The sequence below is a fragment of the Mus caroli genome, chromosome 10 (genome assembly GCF_900094665.2).
Source record: "Mus caroli chromosome 10, CAROLI_EIJ_v1.1, whole genome shotgun sequence".
Lineage (NCBI taxonomy): Eukaryota > Metazoa > Chordata > Mammalia > Rodentia > Muridae > Mus > Mus caroli.
This window is the reverse complement of record NC_034579.1, coordinates 53,102,215-53,117,759: the sequence shown is the minus strand read 5'-3', so window position 1 is coordinate 53,117,759 and position 15,545 is coordinate 53,102,215. Positions and strand designations below refer to the sequence as shown.

General features: G+C 39.0%; 1 protein-coding gene across 5 annotated transcripts in view; it reads right to left on the bottom strand.

Annotated features, from left to right (window-relative positions):
• Positions 1–10,125: 10,125 nt before the first annotated feature.
• Positions 10,126–15,545, bottom strand: part of Ccdc138 (coiled-coil domain containing 138) — a 58,646-nt gene continuing 53,226 nt past the window's right edge. For all 5 annotated transcript variants that reach the window (XM_021174251.2, XM_029482173.1, XM_029482174.1 and 2 more), the window contains 2 exons: positions 12,658–12,796; positions 10,126–10,698 (listed from right to left, as the gene is read on the bottom strand). In XM_021174251.2, coding sequence (XP_021029910.1) covers positions 10,533–10,698; positions 12,658–12,796 — 305 coding nt within the window. In that variant the 3' untranslated portion in view covers positions 10,126–10,532. The remainder of the gene's footprint in view (positions 10,699–12,657; positions 12,797–15,545) is intronic.

The following is a 15,545-nucleotide window of genomic DNA, read 5'->3' as shown; positions in this document are numbered from 1 at the left end:
TTCTTTCTTTCTTTCTCTTTCTTTCTTTCTTTCTTTCTTTCTTTCTTTCTTTCTTTCTTTCTTTCTTTCTTTCTTTCTTTCCTTCTTTCTTTCTTTCTTTCTTTCTTTCTTTCTTTTTCTTTCTTTCTTTCTTCTTTTAGATTTATTTATTTTATGTATATGACTACACTGTAGCTGTCTTTAGACGCAACAGAAGAGGGCATCAGATCTCATTACAGATGGTTGTGAGCCACCATGTGGTTGCTGGGAATTGAACTCAGGACTTCTGGAAGAGCAGAGGGTGCTCTTAACCACTGAGCCATCTCTCCATCTCCCATTGTTTCCTTTGTCAATTTCAGTTCTTACAAGGATAAACCCAGCAGGGCTTGGACCTGAGGAAACAGTGGGAAAGTTAAATTTCTGATGTCCTTTGAGATTTGCCAAGTCCAGTAGAAGTTCAGGTTGGTCTTCCACCAGAAGAGAGTGTAGAGTGGGTGCAGAGGGGGCACACATAACACTGTAGCACAGCCAAGCAGACTAGCAGCAGACAGCCCACATCCTCTTTCTTTACCAGGACCGATGGCTCTGCAGAGGCTTTTCACTGGCAGCAAGGGTGACAGCTGTCTGCAACCCCAGTTCCTTGACACTGAGGTCCACACTGGCTTGCTCTCCTGCCCAAGCTGTTTATATCTAATGTGTGGGAAATCACAAGGGGGTAGCTCTAGTGTCTGAAAGAGATGAGAAGTCAGATGCCAGACAATGCTCAAAACACAGTGGGCCACCTTGCATGTGATCCTGTATTTCACAGGACGAACAGCAACAGCAGCCACAGACATTCCTCTGGTTCGGCTTCCTCTCAACCAACTCCTGTGGATTTATCGAGAAGTGCTTTTAGACTTTTGTGTAAACAACTATAAACCTTAAGACATAAAGTATTGCTTCCTAAGTCTTAAATGAGTTAACTCCTTTGATGTTTACATTTCTACTGGAACTGACCAGTCTGACTAGAATTATGTAAGAAAACAAATCTTTAAGTAGGCTTTGGATTCCATAACAGCAGGTTTCTGTTAATGTTTCAATTTTAAGACAGGAAAAGTTACAACACTGCCTTTCAACTAACTTGGGAATTCTTCAGATTTTTTTTTCAAAAAAATGCATTTGAATGTTTTCTCTGCATTTATGTCTGTATACCACACGCATGCCTGGTGCCTGGAGAAGAGAAAGGAGGGCACTGGATGTCCTGGATCTACAGTTACAGACTGCAGTGAGCCACATATGAGTGCTGGGAATTGAACCCAGGACCTCTGGAAGAGCAGCCAGTGTGCTGTTAACTAGGGAGCCTTCTCTCCAGCCCCACCTATTCAGATATTTTTATAAGTAAACATTACTTTAAAAAAATTTTTTTTATTATATGTATGTGAGTATACTGTCAATGTCTTCAGACACACCAGAAGAGGGCATCAGATCCCATTACAGATGGTTGTGAGCCACCATATGGTTGCTGGGAACTGAACTCAGGACCTCTGGAAGAGCAGTCAGTGCTCTTAACTGCTAAGCCAACTTTTCACCCCAACATTACTTAATTTTAAAGTTTCAAGTTATCAAGATTTTTAAAGCTAATTTTTAGGGAGACACAGTTTATACAACATCATTATTCTGAATTCCAAGTCTGCCATTTGAAATTAATGCTACACTCAGCCTTTGTCAGAGATGCTTCTTATTGTAATGGAGGCAGTTAATGCAGAAACACACATCTTCCCAAAGTGTCATGGACAAGTGATCGAGTGTTCCACCCTGTATGGACATCTGCACCACTGGGGAAAACTCAGGGAACAGTACAGAAGAGGGTGAGGAAAGGTTCTACCCAGATAGATTTGGCTGAGGAGTTTTAGCTTCCAGGCAATTGATGATGATGATGATTCTTTCTTCTTCATCATCATCATCTTCTTCTTCCTCTTCCTTCTTCTTCCTCTTCCTTCTTTTCTTCTTCTTCCTTCTTCTCTTCTTCTTTCTTCTTCCTCTTCCTTCTTCTTCCTCTTCCTTCTTCTTCCTCTTCCTTCTTCTTCCTCTTCCTTCCTCTTCCTCTTCCTTCTTCTTCCTCTTCCTTCTTCTTCCTCTTCTTCTTCTTCTTCTTCTTTCTTCTTCTTCTTCTTCTTCTTCTTCTTCTTCTTCTTCTTCTTCTCCTTCCTCCTCCTCTTCCTCTCCTTTCTTCTCTTCCTCTTCTTCCTTCCTCCTCTTCTTCGTTAATAATTAATGGCATTGGAATTTTGATGAGGATTACATTGAATCTGTAGAATGCTTCTATTAAGATAGTCATCTTCACAACAGTGAACCTTCTAATCTATGAAGAGATCTTTCCAGTGCCTTCCTCCATTTCTTTCTTCATTATAGAAGTCTTTCATTTCCTTTGACAGAAGGTATGCTATTCATGACAATTATGAGCTTCTATTCCTGATTTCTTCCTTGGAATGTTATTGGTATACAGTATAGCCACTGTTTTTGTGTGGTGATTTTACGTTCTGCCACTTTGCTGAAAGTGTTTATCAGTCAAGTTTTCTGATGGAGTCTTTAGGTTTTTCTTTTATATAAAATCATAGAATCTATAAATTAGGAAACTTTAGTGCCTTCTTTTCTTATTTGTATTCCTTTCATTTATACCTTGTCCTACTAGGCTAAGACTCCTAGTACTGTATTGAACGAGAATGGAGAAAGATGGCACACATATCATGTTCCTAGTTTGATTGGAAATACTTTGATTTTTCATTTCATTTAGTATAATATTAGCTATAAGTATGCCATATTAACCTTCATTATTCCCACTTTCTTCTGGACTTTTATCTTGAAGGTCTGTTGGATTTTGTCAAAAGCCCTTTTTGCACCTACTAAGATGATCTTGTGAGTTTTGTTTTGAGTCCATTTATGTAATGTTTTCTATTATTGCATGTTTACTTATGCATGTTGAACTGTTTCTGTATCTCTAGAATAAAGCCAACCTGATCATGGTGAATAAACTTTTTCATGTGCTCTTGAATCTCCTGATTGAGAGAATAACAAACAGCTTAATAAAATAAGGAAGCTAATGCAAGACATGAAAGGGGATTTTTAAAATTGGATATATTCTTTATTTACATTTCAAATGTTATCTCCTTTCCCGGTTTCTCCTCTCCTGGAAACCCCCATTCCATCCTCCCTCCCCCTGCTTCTGTGAGGGTGTTCCTCCACCCACCCACCCATTCCCACTTCCCCGCCCTTGAATCTCCTACACTGGAGCATCTATTGAGCCTTCATAGGTCCAAGGACCTCCCCTGCCATTGATGCATGACAAGGCCATCCTCTGCTACATGTGCAGCTGGAGCCAATGTGTACTCCTTTGTTGATGGCTTAGTCCCTGGTAGCTATGGGGGGCCTGGATAGTTGATACTGTTGTTCTTCCAATGGGGTTGAAAACCCCTTCAACTCCTTCAGTCTTTTCTCTAAGTCCTCTATTGGGGACCCCGCACTCAGTCCAATGGTTGGCTGCAAGCATTCACCTCTGTATTTGTAAGGCTCTGCAGGGTCTTTCAGGAGACAGCCATATCAGGCTCCTTTCAGCATGCACTTCTTGGCATCCACAATAGTGTCTGGGTTTGGAAACTGTATATGGGATGAATCCCCAGGTGGGACAGTCTCTGGATGGCCTTTCCTTCAGTCTCAGCTCTACACTTCATCTCCACATTTGTTCCTGTGATTATTTTGTTCTCCTTCTACAAAGGACCAAAGCATGCACACTTTGGTCTTCCTTCTTATTGAGCTTCATGTGGTCTGTGAACTGTATCTCGGTTATTTGGAGCTTTTGGGCTAATATCCACTTATCAGTGAGTGAGTGCATACCATGTGTGTTCCTTTGCAAATGGGTTACCTCACTCAAGATATTTTCTAGTTCTATGCATTTATCTGAGAATTTCATCAATTTATCGTTTTTAATAGCTAATCATACTCCATTGTGTAAATGTACCACATTTTCTGCATCCATTCCTCTGTTGAAGGACATTTGGATTCTTTCTAACTCCTGGCTGTTATAAATAAGGTTGCTATGAACATAGTGGAACATGTGTCCTTATTACATGTTGGAGCATCTTCTGGGTATATGCCCAGGAGTGTTATAGCTGGGTCCAATTTTCTGAGGAACCGCCAAACTGATTTCCAGAATGGTTGTATCAGCTTGCAATCCGACCAGCACTGGAGGAGTGTTCTTTGTTCTGCACATCCTCATCAGCATTTGCTGTCATCTGAGTTTTTGATCTTAGCCATTCTGACTGGTGTGAAGTGGAATCTCAGGGTTATTTTGATTTGCATTTCCCTGATGATTAAGGATTTTGCACATTTCTTTAGGTGCTTCTCAGACATTCAATACTCCACATTTGAACATTCTTTGTTTAGGTTTGTACCCTATTTTTTAAATAGGGTTATTTGATTCTCTGGAGTCTAACTTCTTTAGTTCTTTGTATATATTGGATATTAGCTCTCTATTGGATGTAGGATTAGTAAAGATCTTTCCCCAATCTGTTGGTTGCCTTTTTGTCCTATTGACAGTGTCCTTTACATTACAGAAGCTTTGCAATTTTATGAGGTCCCATTATGTCGATTCTTGATGTTAGAGCATAAGCCCTTGATGTTCTGTTCAGGCATTTTTCCCTTGTGCCCATGTGTTCGAGTCTCTTCCCCCCTTTCTCCTCTATATGTTTCAGTGTATCTGGAGATCCTTTATATGGAGATCCTTGAACCACTTGTACAAGGAGATAAGAATGGGTCGAATTGCATTTCTCTACATGCTGACCGCCAGTTGAACGAGCACCATTTGTTAAAAATGCTGTCTTTTCCCCCACTGGATGGTTTTAGCTCCTTTGTTAAATATCGAGTGACCATATGTGAGTAGGTTCATTTTTGGGTCTTCAATACTATTCCATTGATCTTCCAGCCTGTCTCTGTACCAATACTGCACAGGTTTTTTTTTTTTTTTTTATCACTATTTCTCTGCAATACAGTTTAAGGTCAGGGATGGTGATTCCCCCAGAAGTCCTTTTATTGTTGAGAATAGTTTTAAATATCCTGGGTTTTTTGTTATTCCAGATGAATTTGCAAATTGCTCTTTCTAACTCTATGAAGAATTGATTTGGAATTTTGATGGGGATTGCATTGAATCTATAGATTGCTTTCGGCAAGATAGCCATTTTTACTCTATTGATCCTGCCAATGCATGAGCATGGGAGATCTTTCCATCTTCTGAGAACTTCTTCAATTTCTTTTTTCAGAGACTTGAAGTTCTTGTCATATAAATCTTTCACTTGCTTGGCTAAAGTCACACCAAGGTATGTAATATTATTTGTGACTGTCATGAAGGGTGTTGATTCTCTAATTTCTTTCTCAGCCTGTTTATCCTTTGAGTAGAGGAAGGCTACTGATTTGAGTCAATTTTATATCCAGCCACTTTGCTGAAGTTCTCTGGTGGAATTTTTGGGGTTGCTTAAGTATTCGATCATATCATCTGAAAATAGTAAGTAATATTTTGACTTCTTCCTTTTCAATTTGTATCCTTTTGACCTCCTTTTGTTGTCTAATTTTTCTAGCTAGAGCTTCCAGTACTATATTGAACAGATAGGGAGAGAGTGGACAGCCATGTCTACTCCCTGATTTTGGTGGGATTGCTTCAAGTTTCTCTCCATTTACTTTGATGTTGGCTACTGGTTTGCTGTATATTACTTTTACTATGTGTAGGTATGGGCCTTGAATTCCTGATCTTTCCAAGACTTTTAACATGAAGGGATGCTGAATTTTGTCAAATGCTTTTTCAGCATCTAATGAAATGATCAGAAATGATCATGTGTTTGTTTTTCTTTGAGTTTGTTTATGTAGTGGATTATGTTCATGGATTTCCATATATTGAACCATCCCTTGCATCCCTGGGATAAAGCCTACTTGATCGTGGTGAATGATCATTTTGATGTGTTCTTAGATTCGGTTGGCAAGAACTTTATTGAGTATTTTTGCATCAGTGTTCATAAGGGAGATTGGCCTGAAACTCTCTTTCCTTGTTTGGTCTTTGTGTGGTTTAGGTATATAATTGTGGCTTCATAGAACCATCTGGGTAGTGTTCCTTCTGTTTCTACTTTGTGGAATAGTTTGAAGAGTATTGGTATTAGGTCTTTAAAGGTCTGATAGAATTCTCCAATAAACCTATCTGGTCCTGGGCTTTTTTTGGTTGGGATACTATTTAATGACTGCTTCTATTTATTTAGGGGATATGGAGCTGTTTAGATCATTAATCTGATCTTGATTTAACTTTGGCACCTGGTATTTGTCTAGACAATTGTCCATTTCATCCAGATTTTCCAATTTAGTTGAATATAAATTTTTGTAGTCAGATATGATGATTTTTTTAGATTTCCAGTTTCCATTGTTGTGCATCCCTTTTCATTTCTGATTTTATTAATTTGGATTCTGTCTCTGTGCCTTCTGGTTAATCTGGCTCAGGGTTTATCTATCTTGTTGATTTTCTCAAAGAACNNGCTCCTGGTTTTGTTGATTCTTNGTATAGTTCTTTTTGTTTCTATTTGGTTAATTTTAGCCCTGAGTTTGAGTATTTCCTGCTGTCTACTCCTCTTGGGTATATCTGCTCTTTTTGTTCTAGAGATTTTCAGGTGTGCTGTCAAGCTGCTAGTGTAAGCTCTCTCCAGTTTCTTTTTGGAGGCACTTTGGAGCTATGAGTTTTCCTCTTACCACTGCTTTGTGTTCCATAGGTTTTGGTATGATGTGTCTTCATTTTGATTAAATTCTAAAAAGCCTTTATTCTTTTTATTTCTTCCTTAACCAAGTTATCGCTGAGTTGTTTGTTCAGTTTCCATGTGTATGTGTGTTTTCCATTGTTTTTGTTGAAATTTAAGACCAGTCTTAGTCTGTGGTGATCTGATAGGGTACATTGGGATTATTTTAATCTTCTTGTATTTGTTGAGACCTGTCTTGTGACCAATTATATGGTCATTTTTGGAGAAGGTACCATAAGGTGCTGACAAGAAGGCATATTCTTTTGCTTTAGGATGGAATGTTCTATAAATATGTTAGATCCATTTGGTTCATAACTTCTGTTAGTTTCACTGTGTCCTTGTTTAGTTTGTTTCCATAATCTGTCCATTGCTGAGAGTGGGGGTGTTAAAGTCTCCCACTATTATTTTGTGGGGTATGATGTGTCCTTTGAGCTTTAGTAAAAAGTTTCTTTTCTGAATGTGGGTGTCCTTGCATTTGGAGCATAGATGTCCATAATTGAGAGTTCATCTTGGTAGATTTTTTTCTTTGACCAGTAGGAAGTGTCCTTCCTTATCCTTTCTGATAACTTTCGGTTGAAAGTCGATTTTATTCAATATTAGAATGGCTAGTCCGACTTGTTTCTTGGGACCATTTGCTTGGAAATTTTGTTTTTCAGCCTTTTACTTTGAGGCAGTGTCTGTCTTTGTCACTGAGGTGCATTTTCTTCTGTATGCAGCAAAATGCTGGGTCCTGTTTATATCCAGTCTGTTAGCCTATGTCTTTTTATTGGGGGAATTGAGTTCATTGATGTTAAGAGATAGTAAGGAATAGTGATTGTTACTTCCTGTTATTTTTGTTGTTAGAGGTGGAATTATGTTTTTGTGGCTATCTTCTTTTAGGTTTGATGAAAGACTACTTTTTTGCTTTTTCTAGGGTATAGTTTCCCTCCTTGTGTTGGTGTTTTCCATCTATTATCCTTTGTAGGGCTGGATATTTGGAAAGATATTGTGTAAATTTGGTTTTGTCATCGAATATCTTGTTTTCTCTGTCTATGGTAATTGATAGTTTTGCTGGGTATAGTAGTCTGGGCTGGCATTTATGTTCTCTTAGGGTCTGTATGACATCTGCCCAGGATCTTGCAGCTTTCATAGTCTCTGTTGAACAGTCTAATGTAATTCTGATAGATCTGCCTTAACATGTTACTTGACCTTTTTCCCTTAATGCTTTTAATATTCTTTCTTTGTTTTATGCATTTGGTGTTTTAATTATTATGTGACAGGAGGATTGCTTTTCTGGTCCAGTCTATTTGAAATTCTGTAGGCTTCTTGTATGTTCATGTGCATCTCTTTCTTTAGGAAACTTCTATACCTATTATCCTTAGGTTTGGTCTTCTCATTGTATCATGGATTTCATGGATGTTTTAGATTAGGAGCTTTTTGCATTTTGCATTTTCTTTGATTGTTGCTTCAATGTTTTCTATGGTATATTCTGCCCCTGAGATTCTTTCTTCTATTTCTTGTACTCTGTTAGTGATGCTTGCATCTATGACTCCTGATCTCTTTCCTGGGTTTTCTAACTCCAGGGTTGTCTCCCTTTGTGATTTCTTTATTGTTTCTATTTCCGTTTTTTAGATCTTGGGTGGCTTTGTTCATTTCCTTCGCCTGTTTGATTGTGTTTTCCTGTAATTGTTTAAAGAATTTTTGTGCTTCCTCTTTAAGGGCTTCTACCTGTTTACCTGTGTTCTCCTGTATTTCTTTAAGGGAGTTATTTATGTCCTTCTTGAAGTCCTTTATCATTGTCATGAAAAGTGATTTTAGATCTGAATCTTGCTTTTTCTGTGTGATGGTGTATCCAGGACTTGCGATGGTGGGAAAATTGGGTTCTGATGATGCCAAGTAACCTTGGCTTCTGTTGCTTATGTTCTTAAGCTTGCCTCCCAACATCTGATTATCTCTAGTGCTAACTGACCTCTCTATATCTGACTGAAGCCTGTCCTTCCTGTAATCCTGGTTGTGTCAGAACTCCTCAGAGTCCAGCTGTCTCTGTGATCCTGTGATTCTGGGATCCTGTGATCCTGAGATCCTGGGTATGTCAGAGTTCCTGGGAGTCAAGCTGCCTCTGGGACCCTGAAAACCTGGTGTGACCAAGCTCCCGTGATCCTGTGATCCTAGGTGTTAGAGTGCCTGGGAGTGGAGCCCCCTCTGGGTGTTGTGGGACTGGCACAAGGAAACCAATGCAGACCAGGAGGAAAGGGGAAGTTTAAAAAGACTCAGAAATATTGAAGAAAAAAATAATCTGAACTGTTGGAAATGACAAACATACTAATTCATAGAAGAAGCTCTGTAGAAAATCTCAGAAACAGAATGGATCAAATAGAAGACAGACTACCTGAGCTTGAAGATAAAGCCTAGAACTGGAATAATCAAGCAAGGATAAAAATCAGAAGATGTCAGTGGGAAATCCATGACATATGTGACACTCTGGAAAGTTCAAACCTTTGAGCAATAGGCATAGAAAGGGAATCTAGTTCTAAAGGCATAGAAAGAGACAGTTTTCTAAAGTTAGGGATAGAGATGCTTACCCAGACTATACTGGTTAGTAGGCAAGTGTGTGGGACATTTTCTTGAGTAATGGGTGATGTTGGGGGGGCCAGACAACTATGGGAGGAGTAACTCCTAGACAGGCATTCCAGGGTTTTATAAAAAAAAGACCAGTGAGCCATGGGGAGCAAGGCAGTAAGCAGCACTCCTCCATGATCTCTGCTTCAGCTCCTGCCTCCAGGTTCCTGCTTAAGTCACAGCCCTGACTGTCCTCAGGCTATGATGTCCAAGTGTGAGATAAAAGTCCTTTCCTCCCAAGTTGCTTTTGGTCAGTGTGCTATCACAGCAATAGAAAGCTAAGTAGGACAGATACCAAGAGATGTTCTAAATAAATGGACCTAAGTGGCAAGTGCCAGGGTTCTAACATCTAACAGAACAGGCTCAAACCAGAACTAGTGATAAAGGATAAAGATGGTCACTTCCTGTTGTTTAAGAGAACATCAAGAGATCATAATGACTGTTAACACATATGCACCCAATTTCATAATACTGTATAAGCCATATACACTCTTGGGCTCGAGTATAGTACCTGCCAAACAACCACAATGCAGATAAAGGTAAAAGAAAAACAGAATGAACAAATACAAGATAAGTATTTACCTGGTGTGGTGGTGCATGCCTTTAGTCCAGCACTTAGAAGGCAGAGGTAGGAAGCTATAAGTTCCAGGTCAGCCTGATTTATACATCCAGACCCAGAACACCCAGCACTACATAAAAATCCTGTCTTTAAGGAAAACATGTTATCAAAAGAAGGGACTCTACTATATTAAGGGAAAAATGATAACATAGTTTATTTTCACATAAGGACAAATTATATTCCAAATAATCACATAATTTCAAGAAAGATTTTTCCTAAAATATTTTTACAAACTGTAACCCTGTTGCTTTGAATTCTAAACCTGATGCCTTGAATTCTGGAAAAGTCATCTTGTACATTAGTATTACCTTAAACTGAAACATTCTAAAACAGCCATACCTTCTATGGGTCTCATTTACGTTGCTGAAAAATCTTTCTAGATATCTTTCATGATAAATGATGCTGTTGATAATTTTACTCTGAGGAATTGTATTTTAGTGATTTTTCCACTTTTACAAATAAAAACCACATATACATACATATACCACACACACACACACACACACACACACACACACACACACACACACACTTTTCTAATGGCTTGTACTGGTGACCAGGGAGTTACATTTTGTCAAACCCAGGTTGAACAGAGTTGAATTCAGATTAATACAGAGAAAGGCGTGCTCTGGATGTGTTGTCCTTTGTATTTCCTGAAGCATTAGGTGAATGGTAAAAACTTCAAAGAGCTTCTTGTTACTCCTGTAAAAGAATGGGCACGTTACTTAATTGCTTATAAACTTGAGAGAACGTATGCAAATGTGAGGAAATAGCACTTGCTTTTTAAGAACAATGGAGAAAATGGCTGACTAAAGGATTAAGATGCTAAGAAAACTAGGTTTTAGAAGCTAAGCCCAGAGTGGAAAGACATTAAAGGCAAAAAAGAAAATTGTTTATATCCTGAAAACTGATCCCTGTTTACTAATAGAAAAAAAAATCTACTAGGTCCAAGGAAGCCCTGCTTCCCATCTGGACAGAACCTAACTGTTACCTGAGGGATCTACAATGAATGTGCTGCTTTTCCTCCTTCACAGACACTCAGGCTCTGTGCAGTGCTGCACACCTTTAATCTCGCACTCTGAGGTAGGCAGATCTGAGGTCCAGGACAGCCTGGCTACACAGCAAGTTCTAGGATAGTCAGGGCTACATAGAAAGACCTTGTCTTACAAAACAAAAGAAGAAAAAGGAGAAGGAGGAACAAAGAAGAAAAGAAGAGGAAGAAGAGCAGGAAGAGAAAGAAGAAGGAAGAGGAGGAAGAGAAGGCATTCAGTAATTTCATTTTAGTTAGAATTGTATCTTAAATGTAAAACAGAACTCCATCATATTTTATTTTCTTATCTGGGTGTATCTGCCTCTTGAGAGAAATTATCGAATAGCCCTACATTAAAGGAGGTAGAGACAGGTGGTTTCCCAGAGCTCATGGGTCATGTAGCCTAGCCAATCAGTAAGCTCCAGGTTCAGTGAGAGACCCTGACTCAAAAAAACAAAGAGGAAGACACTTGATATCAGCATTGAGCTTACACACACACACACACACACACACACACACAGAGATATACACACAGAGACTTACACACACAGGCATACACATACAGAGTCATACACACACAGACAAAGGCATACACATTCTTTCGCCTGTTTCACTAAATACATACTTTAGTACATTAATAAGGAATTACCAAAATGCATGTTTACTATCACTTTGATTTTCTCATCTGTCTTATATAAAATGTCAGTGTGCAGTGATTTGTTCTGATGTTATCACTTGATTAATAAACTTGTTCTTAGTGGAGGAACCATGTAGTTAGTCCTGGGTTCCCAGTACCATGAAAACCAAAAGCAACACCCAATATACAAGTAGTCTCCCACTCAACATCTTAAATAAGAAAGCCTTTTTCTTGGATTTTCATGCTGTCGCTGATATTTAAAGTTTGCTTAGATGAACTGAACCAACTGAGAAGCAACTATATATTCAAAGACTAATGTCCATTATTAAATCTGTGTGTGTGTGTCTTTAAAAGTATGTGTGTGTGTGTAAGAGAAACAGTATGTGAGAGAGTGAGTGTATGTTTGAGTGTGTATGTATGTATGTTTATGTGAGTGTGTGTATGCATAGGTGTGTGTGTGAGTGTATATGTTTATATGAGTGTGTGTGAGTGTGCATGTGTGTGTGTTGTTTGGTACAGGGATGTGCAGGTGGGTGTATTCATAAAGGACAAGAGAGGATGTCTGGCATACCACTTTCTGATTTATTCCTTTGAAGCAAGTCTCTCACTGAAGCTGGAGTTATGCCAGTGCCCACCAAGGCCTGGTGATCCTCCTGTCTCTATCCCCATAGTACTCCACACAGTGCTGGGCTCAAAGGTGAACACAGTCACACTTAGCCTTTCACATGAGTCCTGAGGGTTGAACTCAGGTCCTCATGCTTATAAAGTACCTACTCTTACCTGCTGAGCCTCTGCCCAGCCCCAAATAAGTGGTCTCTGATAATTAATATTCACGATTCTTAAATTTTTACATCTATAGGCTGGAAATCCTAATGAAAATTAGAATCAAATAACAATCAAAGTAAAACTGGCTTGAGACTGAGACTGAAGAAGCAGCCCCAGTAATGATCACAATCTAACTGTCAATTAAAATTACAAAAAAAGGCTTTCTTACTTGATTTTGGAAAGCTTCTGTAGGATGATGCTGAGCTTTTCTAGGATGTGAAGATCAAGTTTCGGGGTTCGCAGCAGCACAGAACAAGTACGAAAAAATAGAGAGTTGCTACAGGCTTCCAGGAACGGCTGCAGGGACTCTGCAAAACAAGTCACCATGCTTAATGTTAAGGAGTATAAAAAGGAAATTTAAAAAGCCAAACCAGAACCGTGTGAGTCATGCATCAACACTGGCTTGGACTGTCATGCTTTCATCCTTAAACGTTAGGACAAAATTATCATTTGAAAAGCAAAAGCAAACTCTTGTTGGGCGTCCTGAGGAGCAGGTTATTATCTAACACAAAGCATGCGTGAAAGAAAAGGAGAACATGTTCCTTCAATAAACTTCTAACTGGAAGCCTAGTCCAGGGGATTGTAAAAAGAAATTCTGTTGAAGTATAAATTATTTTTCTGTAAAACCTCAATAACAACTCTGTATTAGATAGGAAAGAACACTTTGAGCATGAGAGCTGATGAATGAGAGTTCTAACAGATTGAAAACCTAAGAATAAAAATGTTAAGGGATTACTGTAGAAGAACAGAGCAGGCAGAAACTTGAGGATCAAGGAGTTTGCTCTGAGACTCTCCTAGGGCACCATGAGACCTTAGCCCTACGAAAAGAATCACAGGCAACTAAGAATGTGGGTAAGGGGAATGGGGGAGGATGGGGGGAGGGATGGATGGGGGGGGTGTCCAGGGAAGAGCACACCTACTGCTTACCCTATACCAAATGAAAACATACGCATACCTGTAACATTCTACAGATTGAGCAGCTTGTATTCATGTATTTAGGCATATGCATGTGTGTGTATGTGTGTTTATTTATGCACATATATGTTTAACAATTAATGAAAAAAGAGGTGTCAAGTTTGAAAGAGAACAAGGAAGGACATATGGGAGGGTTTGAAGGAGAAAAGGGAATAGTTCATGATGTAATTATATAATAATCTCAAAACATAGAATAAGCAAAAACTTGAGAGTTCACATAAAATGAATTTATCTGAAAAGTTAAAATAAGAATAAAAAACTAAAATAATCAAAACAAAAAAGAAATTTCAAACTTAAAAGAGAGGAAATGAAAGAAGACTTTGCTTATATTTGCCTTAAGATTGAAGCCATTACTGAGATCTTATAAATGAATTAGAAAAGATGTACCTATTTTTTTTAATGAGCACAACTAACCCAATTATAAGAGAACAAAATATACTCAATCTCATTAAGAATAAAATAATAGCCGGCAGTAGCGGCACACGCCTTTAATCCCAGTACTTGGGAGGCAGAGGCANGCNGATTTCTGAGTTNGAGGCCAGCCTCGTCTACAAAGTGAGTTCCAGGACAGCCAGGGCTACACAGAGAAACCCTGTCTCGAAAAAAAAAATTAAAAAAAAAAAAAAAAGAATAAAATACTAAGCTGGGTGGTAGCAGCACATGCCTTTAATCCCAGTGTTCAAAAGGCAGAGGCAGGTGGATATCCAAGTTCAAGGCCAGCCTGGTCTACAGAGTGAGTTCCAGGATAGCCAGAGATACACAGAGAAACACTGACTTGAAACCCCCCACCTCCCTAACAAAGAATAAAATAGTAGAAATTTCCCAAATTTGTTACCAAACACCTTAAATGCACAATTCCTTTTACTTAAGAACTCTACCTTGGGGCTGGAGAGATGGCTCAGCAGTTAAGAGCACTGAATGCTCTTCCAGAGGTCCTGAGTTCAATTCCCAGCAACCACATGGAATCTTCAAAACTGTCTATAACTCCGAGGTCTGACACTCTCACATAGATACACATACAGGCCAAATGCCAATGCACATAAAATAAAAGTAAATAATTAAAAAAAAAAAATGAAACTGTGCCTTCAAGAACCATGCAATAGAGACGCATGCAAAGGTAAGAAGTCCTACACTCATTGTGTTCATTACAAATGAAAATACTTTGAAAGCTTAAGTTACTGCTGCTAGCTAGCTAGGGGAGGTTGGAAAACAACACTAACAACAAAAATCACCCAATGTCAAATTGTACCCTTAAAAACCATGTCTTTAGTAAAGGCTTTAAAAAAAAATGAATGCAAGTAAGTTATTTCCCATAAAAGATATAAACCCATGATAGCTTTGCATTCATCTTGCTTTTTATATGTAAAAACAAAACTTAGAAGACTTGTATGTTACTATCTTGAGACAGTATTGATTAAATTAAACTACTGAAGCAATAAAGTCTGAAACTATAAGGAAAGCCAGGGAAACAGAAATCAGCAGGTGGAAAGAAGAAAGGAATCTATATGAGCTACCAAACCCATACCTGTCACTATTCTCAGGCTAAGAACCTATGGCTAAACAGGACTTAGGCCTTAGGGAAGACTACCTACTATTATTATTATGCTAACCAGACATAATGGTCAACTGTTTTTGTTTTCCAAAGTAGTATTTCTTTGCGTGGCCCTGGCTGTCCAGGAACTCATTCTATAGACCAGGCCGGCCTCTGCCTCCTGAGTGCTGGGATTAAAGGTATGCACCAGCACTGACCAGCTTACCATAAACTTTGATTTGTACTAGATTTTGACTAACACACAGACCCACCCACAACTGGCCAAGGTACAGAAAATTCAAAGACTGCAGAATGTTCAGCCGTAAGTGGAACACACACTGCAGGCCTCCTCTGAGGCTCAGGGATCACTGAGGAAGAGAAGGCAAAAGTGCCAGTGCCAGAGGCAGTGCCTGACACCAGTGTCCTCTGGACACAGCCGGTGGCTGCACATATAACTCATGGCATTTGTGACAGCAGGCACAAGACCTGTGCAAGCTTGAACCAGACCAAATCTCAGCATGAAACAGGGAGTTAGGCATAAAATCCCACCC